General features: G+C 39.0%; 1 protein-coding gene across 3 annotated transcripts in view; it reads right to left on the bottom strand.

Annotated features, from left to right (window-relative positions):
- Positions 1-20,689, bottom strand: part of Cntnap5c (contactin associated protein-like 5C) — a 1,032,620-nt gene that overhangs the window by 80,367 nt on the left and 931,564 nt on the right. For all 3 annotated transcript variants that reach the window (NM_001415869.1, NM_001047866.2, XM_063272211.1), the window contains 1 exon segment: positions 2,566-2,696. In NM_001415869.1, coding sequence (NP_001402798.1) covers positions 2,566-2,696 — 131 coding nt within the window.

Genomic DNA, 20,689 nt, shown 5'->3' with positions numbered 1-20,689 from the left:
ATATGTGTATTATTTAAATGTCAGCAGACAACCACAGTGCAATTGTTTAGTCCTCTCTTTTTGTCTGAGATGGTTTCTCACTTTATCCTAGAACGTCACCAAACAGGGTAGGCTACTTGGCCCCCAGGCTTACAGAAAACAGCTTGTCTCTACTTCCTCTCTCACCATCATGGGGATTACAAGTGTTTGTTTGTCATCCCTCCTAGACTTTGAAGATCTGACCTCAAATCCTCATTCTGGCAACAAAAATCATTCATCAGCTGAGCCCTGCTCCTGATCTCTAATCTCCCCTTTGAGCATCTAAATAATACCATTCTCATCCTTTTACAGTGCAGTGTCTAGAATGGAAAAGAGTCAGTCATAATTTGTGGTGAATGAGTTGCATAATTTGGGGAAAATCAAATGTATCAGGACTGCTGCCTAACTTTTCCATTTAGTTCCTCCATCCATAACTTTTTCTACACATATTCACTGAGTAACTCTTTTGACAAATTGGGTAATATGGTCAAGAAGATAAATATGCTATCTTCCTGCATCAACAAAAGGTCTCTGCTCTAGGTTTTTCTGCTTTTCTACACACTACAAATAGCAAGTAGGTGCTTATTGTGGACTAAAAATTGAATGGTGCATATTATATAGACAAAGAAAGGAAAGATATACATCTGACTGCCCTGTGTTCTACCTGTCTTATGTGTATAGAGGACAGGAAATACAAAGATACTCAAATATTTTCTGTTAAGTGCTCAACAGAATATGCCCCATTTTTCTCATTCAGGCTTCATTCAAATTATAAACAAACAAGGAGCTGGGGTATAGTTCAGTAAGGGAGGTGCATGCCGAAGAAGGACAAAGACCTAAGTTAGGTACCAGAATACAGGTAAAATATCAAATGTGGTGGCATTCATTTGTAATCCCAGTATTTGGGAGGAAGAGGCAAGGAGATGTCCTAAGCTAACTGGAGAGTCAATCTAAATCTATGGTATTTCTAGACCTGGGAGAGTCCTTGTGTTCAGAAAAATAATAAAACACAAAGAAAGAAAGAAAGAAAGAAAGAAAGAAAGAAAGAAAGAAAGAAAGAAAGAAAGAAAGAAAGGAAGGAAGAAAGAAAGGAAGGAAGAGAAAGAAAGAAAAAGGAAAAATGATGACAGCATTTCCTCAACACTGAAAACTGCTGGCTCCCATATGGTAAAGACAAACATTACAAAAAATAACAATTTTAATTACAATTCCTATCATTCACCAATTAAGCAGGTGTATATTCCCCACCCTAACCTACACATGCTCAAATGTGTTTCTCCTACTCATTTCAGGAATTATATAACAGGTAAGTGGTAAATTTTTGATGTCATGCAAATTATTTATGTTATATAGCCAAAATAACTTAGGAACTTCCACCTAATAGGAATAACTCATAGTCATTCCTATATTCGCTCATAGGCCACAACAAAAAATTGATTCCCACTGCTGTTCCATTGAAATCCTCTCCATGGTTTTGTATGTGGCATTTTTCAAGTTACAAAGAATCATTTTAGCTGATTTTTGTCTTATGTAACCCATTTCTCAATATATCTTTCTTTGCAGTGATCTCAGGAAGTTGAAAAGGGGAGGCTCAACCCAATCTTTTTTTTTAATTATAATTTTATTTTATATTTTATTAGATATTTCATGTAGTTACATTTCAAATGTTATCCCAGTTCCCAGTTTCCCCTTCTCTGATCCTCCCCTTCCCTGCTTAGTTCACAGAAAAACAGAACAAAGTCATCTTCTGAGAAAGATGTCATTGCATCTGTTGCAAGAAAAGAGGCATTTGATGTGATAATTTTGGAGGATCCAAGATAAATAGATTAAACTTACATAAACAAAATGGTGAGTGTTAAGCTAATTAACATTCTCACTTATGATCGTAGAGAGATAGTCTAGACTTTAGCGAGACTTTATTAAGATCTGCCCAGCTCTGCTTTTGGCTCTTTATACAGAATCACTAATATTTCATAGAAGCCTACAACACTATTTTTTCGAACATTTTTGCTTGTGTATAAATAAACCTTCCATAAACTTTGTCTTTCCTTCCCAGGAACATCTTATTTATCTTCAAGACCAACTTTGCACTAGGAAGTAAGCAGTGATGTGTAGAGGAGACCTGTGCCTTCCCAAGTTCTTTTGCATCACCTATGACATCTTTGCAGCCACTTATACCCTATGTGCATTTTCCCTAAAGCCCTTCTACAATCTTCTGTACCTTTCTCTTTGCATGCATCATTCTTGTTGCTCACTCATTCGGGTTAAGAACTGATTAAAATTGAGAACAACTAGGAGGTCCAATGCTTTCTCCTTTCCAGTAATTTCTGATAAGATCGCTCTAGTGGGGGATTCAAGAATGTGAATTTGTGCTTCTAACTCTTTCCTAGGTGATAACAATGCCAGTGAGAAGGAGGAACATAGCTAAGATCTGGGTTGGAGTCTGCAGCTACTCTATACTTTAGGATGTGGCTTTATTGAGCTCAGATATGTTTGATGCAGAAGTCTTGGCATGAAGGCTGAATGGAAAGGTCAGAAATGAAGTACCTGAATGGAAAGTTCTGGTCCGTCTTTGTTAATCTTCACCTGGTGCACTCTTCCATTTGCCAGATTCTCTGTGTTCATGGTGTACACATGACTTTCTATTTTGCTTAGTCGAAAGCATATCTGTAAACTTCCTTGAAAAAAAAAAAAAGAGAGAGGGGGAAGACTCGAATTAAGAATAGCAAGGCCAACATTGAAAGACATGATCAAATTGTTCATAGTTTAGTTATTTCTGCTTTCTGGGTCTTAGTGACTGAACATTATTATTTTTTAAACCAGATCCATATATTTAGTGGAGTTGAAATACAATCTTCTAAATGTGCCTACAAATTAAAGTGACTTTGCTTCTGTGCTGTTGTTGCTATTGTTGTTTTGTGTATGTGTCATTTTAAGTTGAAATGTCAGTTTGATAATAAACTCACAAATGTAGTTTTGTAATTTCAGCACTCTGCTAGCTGAGACAGAAAGATCATGTTTTCCAAGCCAGTTCAGTTACAAAGAGAGACCCGGCCTCAAAAAAGCAACTAGACAGAAAAAAGAAAAGGGCAAGAGGTAGAAGAAAGGAAGGAAGCTAGTAGAAAGGAGGGAGAGAGGAGTGGAAGTAAGCAATCTGCTTGGACAAGCACACCCACAGACCTGTTTTGTAACTGAAATGAGAAAACAAGAATATGACATGGTTATTCTCATGATATGGTTTTCTAAAGTCGTCTTTCCCTTATTAGCTTGAAAAAAAGAACTTGCTATTTACACTCACTGAAGTGTAGTGTAATGTAATGTGTCTAAATTAAGTGTGGTCCGGTTAAGGCAAGATGAGCAATCTAAACCTTCATGTCTTCTTAAATTCAAATTTTATCAGGACAGTGGTTTTCATGCAACTCTTCACTATCCATAAGATAAACAAAGCAGTTCACTAAATCCCAACCTCAGAGCTTACATAATGGAAGGAAAATAATGGGGCTTTAGGAGAGACTAAAAAAACATATGAAGGACTTTCTTTTTTGTTTTCTTTGTGTGTGTGGAGGAGGAAGAGTATTGAGGGACCCAATAAGACAAAGGATTGCATCATAAAAACAATGGCTACTAAGGTGTGATTAACCTTTGGTAAGTGGAAAGGTACTCTATATGAAAACATGACAAAGAAAACAAACATTCATTGCTTCCTTTTCCCATGCCTGTGCACATTTTTTTTTATTAACTTGAGTATTTCTTATATACATTTCGAGTGTTATTCCCTTTCCAGGTATCCGGGCAAACATCCCCCTCCCCCCTCCCCTTACTTATGGGTGTTCCCCTCCAAACCCTCCCCCCATTGCCGCCCTCCCAACCAGTCTAGTTCACTGGGGGTTCAGTCTTAGCAGAACCCAGGGCTTCCCCTTACACTGGTGCTCTTACTAGGATATTCATTGCTACCTATGAGGTCAGAGTCTAGGGTCAGTCCATGTATAGTCTTTAGGTAGTGTCTTAGTCCCTGGAAGCTCTGGTTGCTTGGCATTGTTGTACATATGGGGTCTCGAGCCCCTTCAAGCTCTTCCAGTTCTTTCTCTGATTCCTTCAATGGGGGTCCTATTCTCAGTTCAGTGGTTTGCTGCTGGCATTCGCCTCTGTATTTGCTGTATTCTGGCTGTGTCTCTCAGGAGCGATCTACATCCAGCTCCTGTCGGTCTGCACTTCTTTGCTACATCCATCTTGTCTAATTGGATGGCTGTATATGTATGGGCCACATGTGGGGCAGGCTCTGAATGGGAGTTCCTTCAGTCTCTGTTTTAATCTTTGCCTCTCTCTTCCCTGCCAAGGGTATTCTTGTTCCCCTTTTAAAGAAGGAGTGAAGCATTCAAATTTTGATCATCCGTCTTGAGTTTCATTTGTTCTAGGCATCTAGGGTAATTCAAGCATTTGGGCTAATAGCCACTTATCAATGAGTGCATACCATGTATGTCTTTCTGTGATTGGGTTAGCTCCCTAAGGATGATATTTTCCAGTTCCAACCATTTGCCTACGAATTTAATAAACTCGTTGTTTTTGATAGCTGAGTAATATTCCATTGTGTAGAAGTACCACATTTTCTGTATCCATTCCTCTGTTGAAGGGCATCTGGGTTCTTTCCACCTTCTGGCTATTATAAATAAGGCTGCAATGAACATAGTGGAGCACGTGTCTTTTTTTTTTATTTTTTTTTTTATTAACTTGAGTATTTCTTATATACATTTCAAGTGTTATTCCCTTTCCCGGTTTCCGGGCAAAATTCCCCTCCCCCCTCCCCTTCCTTATGGGTGTTCCCCTCCCAACCCTCCTCCCATTGCCGCCCTCCCCCCATAGTCTAGTTCACTGGGGGTTCAGTCTTAGCAGGACCCAGGGCTTCCCCTTCCACTGGTGCTCTTACTAGGATATTCGTTGCTACCTATGGGGTCAGAGTCCAGGGTCAGTCCATATATAGTCTTTAGGTAGTGGCTTAGTCCTTGGAAGCTCTGGTTGCTTGACATTGTTGTACTTTTGGGGTCTCGAGCCCCTTCAAGTTCTTCCAGTTCTTTCTCTGATTCCTTCAACGGGGGACCTATTCTCAGCTCAGTGGTTTGCTGCTGGCATTCGCCTCTGTATTTGCTGTATTCTGGCTGTGTCTCTCAGGAGCGATCTACATCCGGCTCCTGTCGGTCTGCACTTCTTTGCTTCATCCATCTTGTCCAATTGGGTGGCTGTATATGTATGGGCCACCTGTGGGGCAGGCTCTGAATGGGTGTTCCTTCAGTCTCTGTTTTAATCTTTGCCTCTCCCTTCCCAGCCAAGGGTATTCTTTTTCCTCATTTAAAGAAGGAGTGAAGCATTCACATTTTGATCATCCATCTTGAGTTTCGTTTGTTCTAGGGATCTAGGGTAATTCAAGCATTTGGGCTAATAGCCACTTATCAATGAGTGCATACCATGTATGTCTTTCTGTGATTGGGTTAGCTCACTCAGGATGATATTTTCCAGTTCCAACCATTTGCCTACGAATTTCATAGACTCGTTGTTTTTGATAGCTGAGTAATATTCCATTGTGTAGATGTACCACATTTTCTGTATCCATTCCTCTGTTGAAGGGCATCTCGGTTCTTTCCATTTTCTGGCTATTATAAATAAGGCTGCGATGAACATAGTGGAGCACGTGTCTCTTTTATATGTTGAGGCATCTTTTGGGTATATGCCCAAGAGAGGTATAGCTGGATCCTCAGGCAGTTCAATGTCCAATTTTCTGAGGAACCTCCAGACTGATTTCCAGAATGGTTTTACCAGTCTGCAATCCCACCAACAATGGAGGAGTGTTCCTCTTTCTCCACATCCTCGCCAGCATCTGTTGTCCCCTGAATTTTTGATCTTAGCCATTCTCACTGGTGTGAGGTGAAATCTAAGGGTTGTTTTGATTTGCATTTCCCTTATGACTAAAGATGTTGAACATTTTTTTAGGTGTTTCTCAGCCATTCGGCATTCCTCAGCTGTGAATTCTTTGTTTAGCTCTGAACCCCATTTTTTAATTGGGTTATCTGTTTCCCTGCGGTCTAACTTCTTGAGTTCTTTGTATATTTTGGATATAAGGCCTCTATCTGTTGTAGGATTGGTAAAGATCTTTTCCCAATCTGTTGGTTGCCGATTTGTCCTAACCACAGTGTCCTTTGCCTTACAGAAGCTTTGCAGTTTTATGAGATCCCATTTGTCGATTCTTGATCTTAGAGCATAAGCCATTGGTGTTTTGTTTAGGAAATTTTTTCCAGTGCCCATGTGTTCCAGATGCTTCCCTAGTTTTTCTTCTATTAGTTTAAGTGTGTCTGGTTTGATGTAGAGGTCCTTGATCCACTTGGACTTATGCTTAATACAGGGTGATAAGCATGGATTGATTTTCATTCTTCTACATGTTGACCTCCAGTTGAACCAGCATCATTTGCTGAAAATGCTATCTTTTTTCCATTTGATGGTTTTGGTTCCTTTGTCAAAAATCAAGTGACCATAGGTGTGTGGGTTCATTTCTGGGTCTTCAATTCTATTCCATTGGTCTATCTGTCTGTCTCTGTACCAATACCATGCAGTTTTTATCACTATTGCTCTGTAATACTGCTTGAGTTCAGGGATAGTGATTCCCCCTGAAGTCCTTTTATTGTTGATGATAGTTTTAGCTATCCTGGGTTTTTTGTTATTCCAGATAAATTTGCAAATTGTTCTGTCTAACTCTTTGAAGAATTGGATTGGTATTTTGATGGGGATTGCATTGAATCTGTAGATTGCTTTTGTTAAAATGGCCATTTTTACTATATTAATCCTGCCAATCCATGAGCATGGGAAATCTTTCCATCTTCTGAAGTCTTCTTCTATTTCCTTCTTCAGTGTCTTGAAGTTCTTATTGTACAGATCTTTTACTTGCTTTGTTAAAGTCACACCGAGGTACTTTATATTATTTGGGTCTATTATGAAGGGAGTCGTTTCCCTTATTTCTTTCTCGGCTTGTTTCTCTTTTGTATAGAGGAAGGCAACTGATTTATTTGAGTTAATTTTATACCCAGTCACTTTGCTGAAGTTGTTTATCAGCTTTAGTAGTTCTCTGGTGGAACTTTTGGGATCATATCATCTGCAAATAGTGATATTTTGACTTCTTCTTTTCCGATCTGTATCCCCTTGACCTCCTTTTGTTGTCTGATTGCTCTGGCTAGAACTTCAAGAACTATATTGAATAAGTAGGGAGAGAGTGGGCAGCCTTGTCTAGTCCCTGATTTTAGTGGGATTGCTTCAAGTTTCTCTCCATTTAGTTTAATGTTAGCAACTGTTTTGCTGTATATGGCTTTTACTATGTTCAGGTATGGGCCTTGAATTCCTATTCTTTCCAGGACTTTTATCATGAAGGGGTGTTGAATTTTGTCAAATGCTTTCTCAGCGTCTAATGAAATGATCATGTAGTTTTGTTCTTATAATGGATCACGTTGATGGTTTTCCATATATTAAACCATCCCTGCATGCCTGGGATGAAGCCTACTTGGTCATGGTGGATGATTGTTCTGATGTGCTCTTGGATTTGGTTTGCAAGAATTTTGTTGAGTATTATTGCGTTGATATTCATGAGGGAAATTGGTCTGAAGTTCTCTTTCTTTGTTGGGTCTTTGTGTGGTCTAGGTATAAGAGTAATTGTGGCTTCGTAGAAGGTATTCGGTAGTGATCCATGTGTTTCAATTTTGTGGAATAGTTTGGATAATATTGGTATGAGCTCTTCTATGAAGGTTTGATAAAATTCTGCACTAAACCCGTCTGGACCTGGGCTCTTTTTGGTTGGGAGACCTTTAATGACTGATTCTATTTCCTTAGGAGTTATGGGGATGTTTAACTGGTTTATCTGTTCCTGATTTAACTTCAGTACCTGGTACCTGTCTAGGAAATAGTCCATTTCCTGAAGATTTTCAAGTTTTGTTGAATATAGGTTTTTATAGTAAGATCTGATGATTTTTTGAATTTCCTCTGAATCTGTTGTTATGTCTCCCTTTTCATTTCTGATTTTGTTAATTTGGACGCACTCTCTGTGTCCTCTCGTTAGTCTGGCTAAGGGTTTATCTATCTTGTTGATTTTCTCAAAGAACCAACTTTTGGTTCTGTTGATTCTTTCTATGGTCCTCTTTGTTTCTCATTGGTTGATTTCAGCTCTGAGTTTGATTATTTCCTGCCTTCTACTCCTCCTGGGTGTATGTGCTTCTTTTTGTTCTAGAGCTTTTAGGTGTGCTGTCAAGCTGCTGACATATGGTCTTTCCTGTTTCTTTCTGCAGGCACTCAGAGCTATGAGTTTTCCTCTTAGAACAGCTTTCATTGTGTCCCATAAGTTTGTGTATTTTGTACCTTCATTTTTATTAAATTCTAAAAAGTTTTTAATTTCTTTCTTTATTTCTTCCTAGACCAGGTTATCATTGAGTAGAGCATTGTTCAATTTCCACGTATATGTGGTCATTCTTACCTTATTGTTATTGAAGACCAGTTTTAGGCTGTGGTGGTCTGGTAGCACACATGGGATTATTTCTATCTTTCTGTACCTGTTGAGGCCCGTTTTTTGACCAATTATATGGTCTATTTTAGAGAAAGTACCTTGAGGAGCTGAGAAGAAGGTATATCCTTTTGCTTTAGGATAGAATGTTCTATAAATATCTGTTAAGTCTATTTGGCTCATGACCTCTCTTAGTCTGTCCATGTCTCTGTTTAATATCTGTTTCTATGTTCTGTCCATTGATGAGAGTGGGGTATTGAAATCTCCCACTATTATTGTGTGAGGTGCAATGTGTGTTTTGAGCTTTAGTAAAGTTTCTTTTACTTATGTAGGTGCCCTTGTATTTGGGGCATAGATATTTAGAATTGAGAGTTCATTTTGGTGGATTTTTCCTTTGATGAATATGAAGTGTCCTTCCTTATCTTTTTTGATGACTTTTGGTTGAAAATTGATTTTATTTGATATTAGAATGGCTACTCCAGCTTGCTTCTTCTGACCATTTGCTTGGAAAATGTTTTCCAGCCTTTCACTCTGAGGTACTGTCTGTCTTTGTCTCTGAGGTGTTTTTCCTGTAGGCAGGAGAATGCAGGGTCCTCGTTGCTTATCCAGTTTGTTAATCTATGTCTTTTTATTGGGGAGTTGAGGCCATTGATGTTGAGAGATATTAAGGAATAGTGATTATTTCTTCCCGTTATATTCATACTTGAATGTGAGGTTATGTTTGTGTGCTTTCATTCTCTTTGTTTTGTTGCCAAGACAATTAGTTTCTTGCTTCTTCTAGGGTATAGCTTGCCTCCTTATGTTGGGCTTTACCATTTATTATCCTTTGTAGTGCTGGATTTGTAGAAAGATATTGTGTAAATTTGGTTTTGTCATGGAATATCTTGGTTTCTCCATCTATGTTAATTGAGAGTTTTGCAGGATACAGTAACCTGGGCTGGCATTTGTGTTCTCTTAGTGTCTGTATGACATCAGTCCAGGATCTTCTGGCCTTCATAGTTTCTGGCAAGAAGTCTGGTGTGATTCTGATAGGTCTGCCTTTATATGTTACTTGACCTTTTTCCCTTACTGCTTTTAGTATTCTTTCTTTATTTTGTGCGTTTGGTGTTTTGACTATTATGTGATGGGAGGTGTTTCTTTTCTGGTCCAATCTATTTGGAGTTCTGTAGGTTTCTTGTATGCCTATGGGTATCTCTTTTTTTAGGGTAGGGAAGTTTTCTTCTATGATTTTGTTGAAGATATTTACTAGTCCTTTGAGCTGGGAGTCTTCACTCTCTTCTATACCTATTATCCTTAGGTTTGATCTTCTCATTGAGTCCTGGATTTCCTGTATGTTTTGGACCAGTAGCTTTTTCCGCTTTATATTATCTTTCACAGTTGAGTCAATGATTTCTATGGAATCTTCTGCTCCTGAGATTCTCTCTTCCATCTCTTGTATTCTGTTGGTGAAGCTTGTATCTACAGCTCCTTGTATCTTCTTTTGGTTTTCTATATCCAGGGTTGTTTCCGTGTGTTCTTTCTTGATTGCTTCTATTTCCATTTTTAATTCCTTCAACTGTTTGATTGTGTTTTCCTGGAATTCTTTCAGGGATTTTTGTGACTCCTCTCTATGGGATTCTACTTGTTTATTTATGATTTCCTGATATTCTTTCAGGGATTTATGTGTCTCCTCTCTATGGGCTTCTACTTGTTTTTTTATGTTTTCCTGGAATTCTTTCAGGCATTTTTGCGATTCCTCTCTGTAGGCTTCTACTAGTTTATTAATGTTTTTCTGTGTTTCTCTAAGGGAGTTCTTCACGTCTTTCTTGAAGTCCTCCAGCATCATGATCAAATATGATTTTGAAACTCGATCTTGCTTTTCTGGTGTGTTTGGACATTCCATGATTGTTTTGGTGGGAGAATTGGGCTCCGATGATGCCATGTAGTCTTTGTTTCTATTGCTTGGGTTCCTGTGCTTGCCTCTCGCCATCAGATTATCTCTAGTGTTACTTTGTTCTGCTATTTCTGACAGTGGCTAGACTGTCCCTATAAGCCTGTGTGTCAGGAGTGCTGTAGACCTGTTTTACTGTTTTCTTTCAGCCAGTTATGGGGACAGAGTGTTCTGCTTTCGTGCGTGTAGTTTTTCCTCTGTACAGGTCTTCAGCTGTTCCTGTGGGCCTGTGTCTTGAGTTCACCAGGCAGGTCACTTGCAGCATACAAGTTGGTCTTACCTGTGGTCCCGAGGCTCAAGTTTGCTCGCGGTGTGCTGCCCACGGGCTCTTTGCGGCGGCAGCAACCAGGAAGACCTGTGCAGCCCCTTCTGGGAGCTTCATTGCATCAGGGTTCCAGATGGCCTTTGGTGTTTTCCTCTGGCGTCCGAGATGTATGTACAGAGAGCAGTCTCTTCTGGTTTCCCAGGCTTGTCTGCCTCTCTGAAGGTTTAACTCTCCCTCCCACGGGATTTGGGTGCAGAGAACTGTTCATCCGGTCTGTTTCCTTCAGGTTCCGGCGGTGTCTCAGGCACGGGTCCTGGGCCCGGGATCCGTGGGTGTAGGACTTCCGGTAAACACAGGACCTGCCCGGTCCTAGAGGAATTCTGCCTCTGTGTGTCCTGATTTCACAAGGCAGCTTTCTTGCAGTAGACTAGTTGGTCTTACCTGTGGTCCCGAGGCTCAAGTTTGCTTGCGGGGTGCTGCCCACGGGCTCTCTGCGGCGGCAGCAACCAGGAAGACCTGTGCTGCCCCTTCTGGGAGCTTCAGTGCACCAGCGTTCCAGATGGCCTTTGGTGTTTTCCTCTGGCGTCCGAGATGTATGTGCAGAGAGCAGTCTCTTCTGGATTCCCAGGCGTGTCTGCCTCTCTGAAGGTTTAACTTTCCCTCCCATGGGATTTGGGTGCAGAGAACTGTTTATCTGGTCTGTTTCCTTCAGGTTCCGGCGGTGTCTCAGGCAGGGGTCCTGCCGCTCCTGGGCCCTCCCCCACGGGAGCCCAGAGGCCTTATACAGTTTCCTCTTGGGACAGGGACGTGGGCAGGGGTGGGCAGTGTTGGTGGTCTCTTCCGCTCTGCAGCCTCAGGAGTGCCCACCTGACCAGGCGGTGAGGTCTCTTTCCCACGGGGTCTGGGAGCAGAGAGCTGCTGCAGGTCGGGATCGGCGGGTGTGGGACTTGCCTGTGCACATTTTAGCTTTCCAACATGGATGCCTGAGGTAGTTACACAGAGTGGCCCAGGTGCATAACACAGAATGCTTTCTTGACTCTGTGAGGTCAGCTGCACTTTCTCTGACTTCGGAGGTACACAAGAAAGCAGAAAATTTTGTGAACAGTGTAAAGTGGCATTCTATGAGGAACATTAATGAGAAATATACATATTCTCAAATTTGAACCAAAATATCCCTTCACATTTTCTCATTTGTTTGACCTTTTTCAACTCATTAATTTTTTCCATTTCTGGCAATCATATAAACCCAGAGGCTTGTGTTCAAGATTGATATTCTTATTCCAGTGTTGAACTCTTCTTTTCCATTACCTGTATCCCTCTCAGTAAATATTCACTGACTCTCTACTCCCTAGTGTTCTTAATCCCCACACTCCTCCCTCAAATTTACAAAATGGTGACCACTTTAGGTTCTTAGTCCTAGAGGTAGAAAACTGTCACAGGGAATGTACTATCAATACAAAAGTCTAAAGAATAGGCTAAGTGCCAGGTCAAAAGTAATGGAACTCAGCGAGTTTGATTCCGGTTCTCCCACTCTGCTGACTAGGTAGGGGCTGGGCTATAGGGAGTGCCAGGGATGGGAAAGTGCAGTCTGAGTTGTGGAAAGCTGGACCCGGTTTAGGGTACCCAAGTCTGCAATGAGGATAAGTGAGAAGGGCTTCTCTGATACTTGGACATTCAGGGACCACTGAGAGTCTGGCAAGAGCTGATAATGGAGTCAAGGACCTGCGAGATTGAAACAGTGAATAGCTCAGGGCCAGGAAAAAGGAGCATCCTGGATTGTCTCCGTCTTAGCTTGGCAGAGGTAGGCTAGAAGTTCAGAGATCCTACTACAGGAAAATTAAGCTGTGAATCTGTAGGAGAATGCCTTCTGTACAGCAGATCTTAATGAAAGAGGTAATCCATGGTTGTAACCTGTCTGTTGACTGTTCATGGCAGATAGTGGACGCATACCTGTAATAAACTCACTTCTCAAGGTGGATCCGAAATTAAATACCTTTTGCAAGGAGAAATGTCTGGGAAGAAAGCTTATTCGCTAAGCCCTTAGGGCCTCTAGGTGCCTCATTGTCATGGAGATATCTCTTTAACAGCCTGTATGACTTTTCCCTTTTCCTTATTTGGGGAGTATGGCATGTGTTCCAGGCCAGGAATCTGGAACCCAGTGGAAAGTCTCCTAAATCTGAGGTGAGTGCCCACCGAATCTCTGTTTCTCAATCTGTTCTACTAACCGATCTTCTTCACATGGTTTTACTGTTCGACAATAAATTATTTTGCATTTCTCTCTCATGTGGCCTTACTTTTCTCTCTTTTGCACATCAGGAGTGCTGTGCATTCAGAGCACTTTTTCGGAATGGCTATGAGCAGAGATTTGCTGCTTACAACACAAAACTTAAAAGTGGGAGGTAGATTGGATAGGGGGATGTCTGGGAAACCGAGAAAGGGAATAACATTTGAAATGTAAATTTAAAAATATCCAATAAAATAAGGAAATAAAATTTTATCTTTTAAAAAAGTGATTTTTTTTGAAATTCAGTTCCTGAAATAAATATTCAATCAGAATGGAATATGGTCTCTTCGAGTACCCCATAAGATTTTAGTGGGCCATTTTATTGTTGATACACTCAAATTATATCTATTTTTCTTCATTTTTTATAATATTGAGACAAATCTGGTTCCCTCTGTCTCACCTCTCTCTCTCTCTCTCTCTCTCTCTCTCTCTCTCTCTCTCTCTCTCTCTCTCTCTCTGTCTGACTCTCTAACTCTGTGAGTGTGTATTAGGGGATGGATTACTACTTAAAGATAATAGTGGGTTCTGGTGAGATGTCTCAATCAATAAAGGTGTTTGGCTAATTAGATTCCTTCCCCAGGTCCCAAAAGGAAGGAGAAAATTGACTCCCAAAGTTGTATTTTAACCTGTATACACATGACATGGCACAATCCACACTCATCCAGAAATCTACAATGAATATATTAATATGAAAAATTCTTTAATTGAAAATGATAATACAAAACTCATATTACATAACAAAGTAAAACTAAAGAGAGTGATGAGGATTTTTTGTCAAAGGAATCATATTTGCAACCTAAAGAAACTGCCCTCATCAAACTGGACAGAATTGCATCACATGCCTTATTAAACCTATCTCATTATGGTTAAGTCTTTGCCTTCCATTTTCAACTAGAAAGTTCTTTGCTATTCCTCCCTTAATTGATGAATATAAGAAAACAACAACAGGGAAAGAAAAAGAAAGAAGGAAAGAAAGAAAGGAAGAAAGAAAGAAGAAATAAAACAAGCTTAGAAATTAAAGAACTCCTTAATGTATCCCCTTAATTATTTTTAAAGTCCTGTGGAGGCAGAAATTAGATCTATCTGCTTCCCAAGGTCATAGTCTTCCTTTAAAATGAGGTAGACTAAGTAGCCATTCCTCCCTGAGCAGAAAGGCCTTCTATGGGAGATGTTTGCATACTAGTCTCCTTTTCCCTGGTGAAATTTCAGGGTTGTTTTGATTTTCATTTCCCCAATAACTAAGGATGTTGAACATTTCTTTATATGCTTCTCACGAATTTAATATTCCTCAGTTGAGATTTCTTTGTTTAGTTCTGTACTCCAGTTTTTAATAGGGTTCTCTGATTCTCTGGAGTCTACTTCCTTTGTTCTTTGCATATATTGGATAGTAGCTCTCTATTAGATGGAGGATTGGTAAAGATTGTTTCCCAATCTGTGCATTGCCTTTTTGTTGTATTGACAGTATTCTTTGCTTACAGAAGCTTTGCAATTTTTTGAGGTCTCATTTGTCAATTGTTGATCTGAGAACATAAGCCATTGGTGTTCTATTAAGGGAAATTTTCCCTTTGCCCATGTGTTCAAGGCTCTTCTCCACTTTTTCTTCTATTAATTTTAGTGTATCTGGTTTTATGTAGAGGTCCTTGATCCACCTGTACTTGAGCTTTGTACAAGTAGAAAAGCATAGATTGATTTGCATTCTTCTACATGATGACTGACCATTCATCCAGAGACTGCCCCACTTGGGAATCAATCCCATATACAGTCACCAAATCCATACATTGTTGGAGATGCCAAGAAGTGCATGCTAACAGGAGCTTAATATAGCTGTCTCCTGAGAGTCTCTGCCAAGGTCTGACAAATTCAGATGTGCATGCTCAGAGCCAACCACTGGACTGAGAACTGGGTCCACAAAGGAAGAGTTGGAGAAAAAAACTGACAGAGCAGAAGGGATTTGCAACCCCATAGGAAGAACAAAAATATCAGCCAACCAGACACCCTAGTCATCCCAGGGACTAAACCACCAACCAAACAGACATGGAGGGACCCATGTCTCCATCCACATATGTAGCAGAGGATAGCCTTATAGATCACCAATGTGAGAAGCTCTTAGTCCTGTGAATTCTTGATGCCACAGTGTAAGGAAATGTCAGAGAGAGGAGGTTTGACGGAGTGAGTGGGTGGCCTCATATAATCAGAGGGAAGTGGGATAGGATATGGGGTTCTGGAGGTAAAAGCAGGAAAGGGAATGACATTTGAAATGTAAATGAACAAAATATCCAATTAAAGAAAATAAAAGATGTGTTGACATTACAAGCATGCACTATTTCATCTGTTTTTTTATGTGTCACTTGGGGATTCAAATTCAGATTCTTAAATTTTTGTAGAAAATGCCTTGCATATTGAGCCACCTTCCTAACTCCTTTGTTAGTCTTGACAAACAAGCTACCTATGTTCGAATCTAATGTCAACTTCCACATTTCTTTTCATCCTTGGGGTCTCGTTAAAGACACTACTTCAGGAACCACCATTCCTCCCTTCTATTCTCTCTATGTTTGTTTCTATATATCTATGATCAAGTTTCCATTAGTATTAATTTAAAAATCTTAATTTTACTTATATTGTAATATATGCTACATTTCTCTAGTCTTTTCTGGTCTATACTGGGAATCCCTATGCTCTTGCCATGCTTCCTGTCTCCCATTCCTGTGACTTCCTTACTCTCAATCACAATCCTATCATATTTATTTAGGCTTTCCCCAAAACCAATGCTACTGTCATTTGTAAAATCTTCTGATGATTCTTTTTTTTTTTTTTTTTGGTTCTTTTTTTTGGAGCTGGGGACTGAACCCAGGGCCTTGCGCTTCCTAGGCAAGCGCTCTACCACAGATCTAAATCCCCAACCCCCTGTCATTTGTAAAATCTCTATGCCAAGTTGCTCATCTACCATTCACATCTAATATTTATTAATATTTCACATGGTCTTGTCATTTGTGATAAATTCATTATTTTCAGAATATTTCTACCTCTAGTTTTATTCTCAATTCATTACTAATTCATTCTCCCACTTTATGACTGACTTTCCCTCACCCTGTCTTTGCGTAACGTTGAAAATAACAGGGTATGTACATCCCTGAATGCCTCTATAAATAAGACTGGACAATCTCATAAATTCTTCTAGGTCTAGGTCATCTTTACAAATGGCTAGGAAGACTGGTGACAGGATCTTCTGGAGGCTACACACTGAAATTAAATTATCATCAGGCACTTTTATTGAAGGCTGCAGAGGAACATGAAATGTGTGTGCATGCATGTGTGCATTTGTGTATGTGCCTCCATGTGGATGTCCTGCTTGTGCATATGTGTATACATGAGCATGGGCATGAGTGTGTGCTCTGTGTGTGTGTGTGTGTGTGTGTGTGTGTGTGTTCTAATTTCTGGAAGCCATTGATGATTCTTATTCCTCTTCATGAGTCAGCATCACTGATAATACTGCTTCTATCATCAGGTTGAATGGCCTTCAGACCTATCAAGGATACCTCTGTGCTTCTTTATCTACTTATTTCAACCTTTAAAATACTATAATAAATATGTTTATCTCCCAGGATGATCGAGTAGGATTTCATCTTAATGTTGTACAACAGTTAATATTCCATTTCTAAGTATGGTTACTCTGAATTTGGTAAAGATGAAAAACTTGCATAAAAAATCTCAAAATTAATTAAATATCATTATTGATGTAGTTGAAATATCATTGGTTTCTCAGTTTTGTTTCATGGTTTCCCTTAAGGATTATTTTCATAGTCTGTTATTCAGTCATCAAAACTTTTCAGATAAAGGTTATTCCTAAGACTCAGTGATTAAACACTGGGTTTAACACTCACAAGAATGTAATATAATACCTTGCACAGAAATAAAGAACAAACACAACATAATTATCAATGTTATATGCATATTGTTATTGTATAGAAACTAAAATAGAAAAATTTAATTCTGTGAAATAAAATCTGAGCATTTATATTAGTCATTTTACAAAGATTTTCTTTCATATTCCATAATGTTTACATTGTAATTTACAATTCATCATGCTTGCCTCAAAGCAACCCATTAAGTCTGAGCATACAGTATTGTTTAGAAGTATTTAGATCAATGGGTACGGTAAAGTCACTCTGGTTTCCCAAAAACAAACCAGAAAAAATACACCTGACTTGAGAAACTACATTGGCTATTCAGAAGCTAAGCTCTTTTCCTTTCTAGGATTTGTATTTAAACTGACATGTTTGTACAAGTGACTATTATATGCAGTGATACACTAATAAAACTAGAAGAATTATTAATTATTTTTAAAAATCCCCAAAAAATCCATTTATTAGAAGAGGTACTATTATTAGAATGTCCACACTACTCAAGGTAAACTACAGACTCACTGCACTGTATCAAAATTCTAGTGACAATATTTAGTAAAGTAGAATTCTAAATTTATATAATACTACAAAACCCCTAAAGAGTAAAGATAATTTGGAGTTCCACAAACAAAAGTATCACAAATATAAAATAGTTTTGTAAACCAATAATATTTATAAAAGAATAACAATGGCATAGAAGCAGGCATCTAGGTCTGTGTAAGAAAACCAGAGCTCAGGGTTATCAGACACAGAAGGAACAAAATCTCAATGTTTAAAAATATGTTTGTTTATTTTTGAGAGGGCTTATGAAGGATGCATTTAAGTGTAAGTATATATGCCAAAGCACACTTTGGAGTGAGAAAATGGCATTCATGAGTCAGGTCTTCCCTTCTCTATGGGTTCTGGGCCTTAAGCTCATGTCATCAGGCTTTCACACCACTGCCTTTTCTCACTGATCATCGGGCTATTCCTGAGAGGCTAAGAAGCATCTCAGGTTACAATCCCACTTATCTTTTGGCAATTTTAACCTTTAATTTTGGCCTCATATTTTTTAAGAAATTTTTTTCATGTTTTTTTGGTGTGCTTGTTACAGTGCTAGATCATACATTTATAACTTTGAGTATCTCCTGGGTCAGCTTTTGAGCACGAATCCCATTTTGTTCGCTTTTGTGGGCTTCATTAGTTCCTCCCTGTGAAGAGGAAGTCCACATTCCTTTCTGTGTCCTTTGAAATCTATAAAGAATTAATCTGTGAGGACTTAGAATTGTCAGTGTGGTGTAGATATAATCAGCAAATTTATATATACCTGTATCCCACATATTTCTACATGTATTGCAAGCATGAAGCTAAACCCTAGAGGTCTGATGAGAAATGGATTACTTAAATGCACTATGTTTATACAGTGGAAAAAGAAACCCTTCCATTTGTAACATGAATGCTTTTTGAGTGAGGCGTTTCTGATAAATGAAAAAGAACAGACACAGAAACAAAGGTAGTGTGGGTGCTCTCATACATATAGACTCTAAAATTTAATCCCATACACCTGCAGAGGAGAGTAGTGGTAGTATGAGGGGTGGTGAACAGAGGTACTTATCAAAGAGCATACACTGCCTGATATAAGAGGGAGAACAGGTTTTGATAACATAATTCTTTGATAACTGGCAATGGAACAGTTTGAAACTATTGGATTTATTATAGAATCATAATTTATGTACTCTTCATGTTTTGAATCTTTTATCAAACTGAAAAGGTAAGATTTGGAACTAGAATGAATGATTAGAATTTGCAAGCATTTGCTGCTCTTATAGAAAGCCCCATGTGTGCATGAGAATGCATATTACAATGTTTTTTGCAAAACAATATTAGTGCTTCTATACAAGTGTTTACAAGGTGGGAGTAATGAGTTGGTTCATTCCCTGCACCCATCTGAAGCAGATCACATCTGTTTATAACTACAGCTTCCGGGACATGATGTCATTTTCTGTCCTCTCAGGACACCTGAACACATGTTCACATGCCTAGATGCAGACACACTCACACACACACTATTATAATAGAGATAAATCATTAAAATTAAAAGAAAATTGTGCTGAATGGTGAAATTAAGAGTTTCTTTAAATTTAATTTTTGTCTTGCTACATAGAATAATTTAAATGTTGATCGAACACAATCTGAAACCACCTGAAAAGAGAGCCTTAACTGGAGAATTGTCTACATTATCTTATCCTCTGTGCATGTCTCTGGTAGACTGTCTTATTTTTGATTCATGTGGAAGGACACAGCCCCCTTGTAGTAACACAAATTCTGAGGCAAAGGACCCTGAACTGAATGTATAGGAGAGGAAAAAGTAAGCAAGAAATGAAACAGACAGGTCTTCCTGCGTTTATTTCTCTCTGCCCTTGACTGTACATGCAATGTGAACAGTGTTCCTCTTAACTTTCTCTGTGATGTCTCTAAACCAATATGTTGTGATGCAGAATTGTAAGCTGGATAAACCTCTTTCTCCCATGGGTTTCGTTTTGCCAGGGTGTTTTATCACAGAAACCGAACAGAAACCAGAACAGCTGCAAACAAATCTAATCCATCCCCTTGCTTCAGATCTATGCTTTGGGCCCGGTCTTCACATGTACATGGGATACCGGGTCCACAAGAGATACTTTATCCTGTATGTGCTTAGAGATCTCATTGACCCGCTAAAGATGTGTGTTTCTTCCCTTGGAGACGAAATTGACTTCACATCCACGAAAATGAAAACATTTCTCCTATTTTTATATGATTTATGTGATTTGAAGTCACTAGGACTCAATGCAGTAATTAGTCTTTTAAAAAGTCACATTCATGCAGCTTTATGAATTTCACACTATGTTTTTTATTCCAACTTGCTTTAACCGTAGCCAATATTCATAAAAAAAAAACTTAAAAGCTTAAAATATCTGACAGTAATGTCACTCATATGTGACTTTGAGTACTCGCTGTTTAACTGGCCATAAACACTGATGGGATAGAGGAATACTTAGTGACCTAGTGAGGCTTAGTGCCTGGTGGTGGAATGATCTGAGAGGTATTACTTCCCTCTCATGAGGATCTCTCTCCCATGTTATTTATCTCTATGTTGCCTTGTGAAGGTTTCTACTTGTGCAGACCATCTGTTGACATGTTACACACAAGGTACACATCTCTAGAAATGCACAATGTTGCTAACTCAAAAAAGGAAGATACCGGGGAGCAATAAAGAACCACAAGCAGTCATTACAAGGTGGTCAAAAGGAGTATTTCAGCAGAGTTTATTCAGACATAAATAAGAAAATCACAAAGATTTTCAGAGAAGAAACATATGAATTGGTGTCTGGAAAATCACATAACTTTTTTTTTATTCCCACCAATTATGAAAAAGCTAGGCCCAGAGTACACATCTGCAGCCTCTGTGTCAGATAGAGTAGAAACATCTAGATCCACAGAGTTAGCTGGGCAGTCATCTTACCCATTCAAAGAGAAACCCTGTCTCAGAAAAGAAGATTTTGAAGAGAGATAGAGAAGAAAACTGCTAATCTAAGAACCTTGAATAGGAAGCTGCTGCAGACAGATGACTGATTTTCTCAATTCATAGGCAGCCACACATAGGATGACATTGCACTAAACTCATGCTTCAAGGTCAATTTCAACCTAGTCCTCCCAGGTCATCAAACTAAAGTCCAACTATACTATATGATATCAAAACCATGTTTTTTAATGAGATATCCCACACTTATTTAATAAAAGAATC

This window comes from Rattus norvegicus, chromosome 13, assembly GCF_036323735.1.
Source record: "Rattus norvegicus strain BN/NHsdMcwi chromosome 13, GRCr8, whole genome shotgun sequence".
Lineage (NCBI taxonomy): Eukaryota > Metazoa > Chordata > Mammalia > Rodentia > Muridae > Rattus > Rattus norvegicus.
This window is presented reverse-complemented; position numbering and strand designations above follow the sequence as displayed.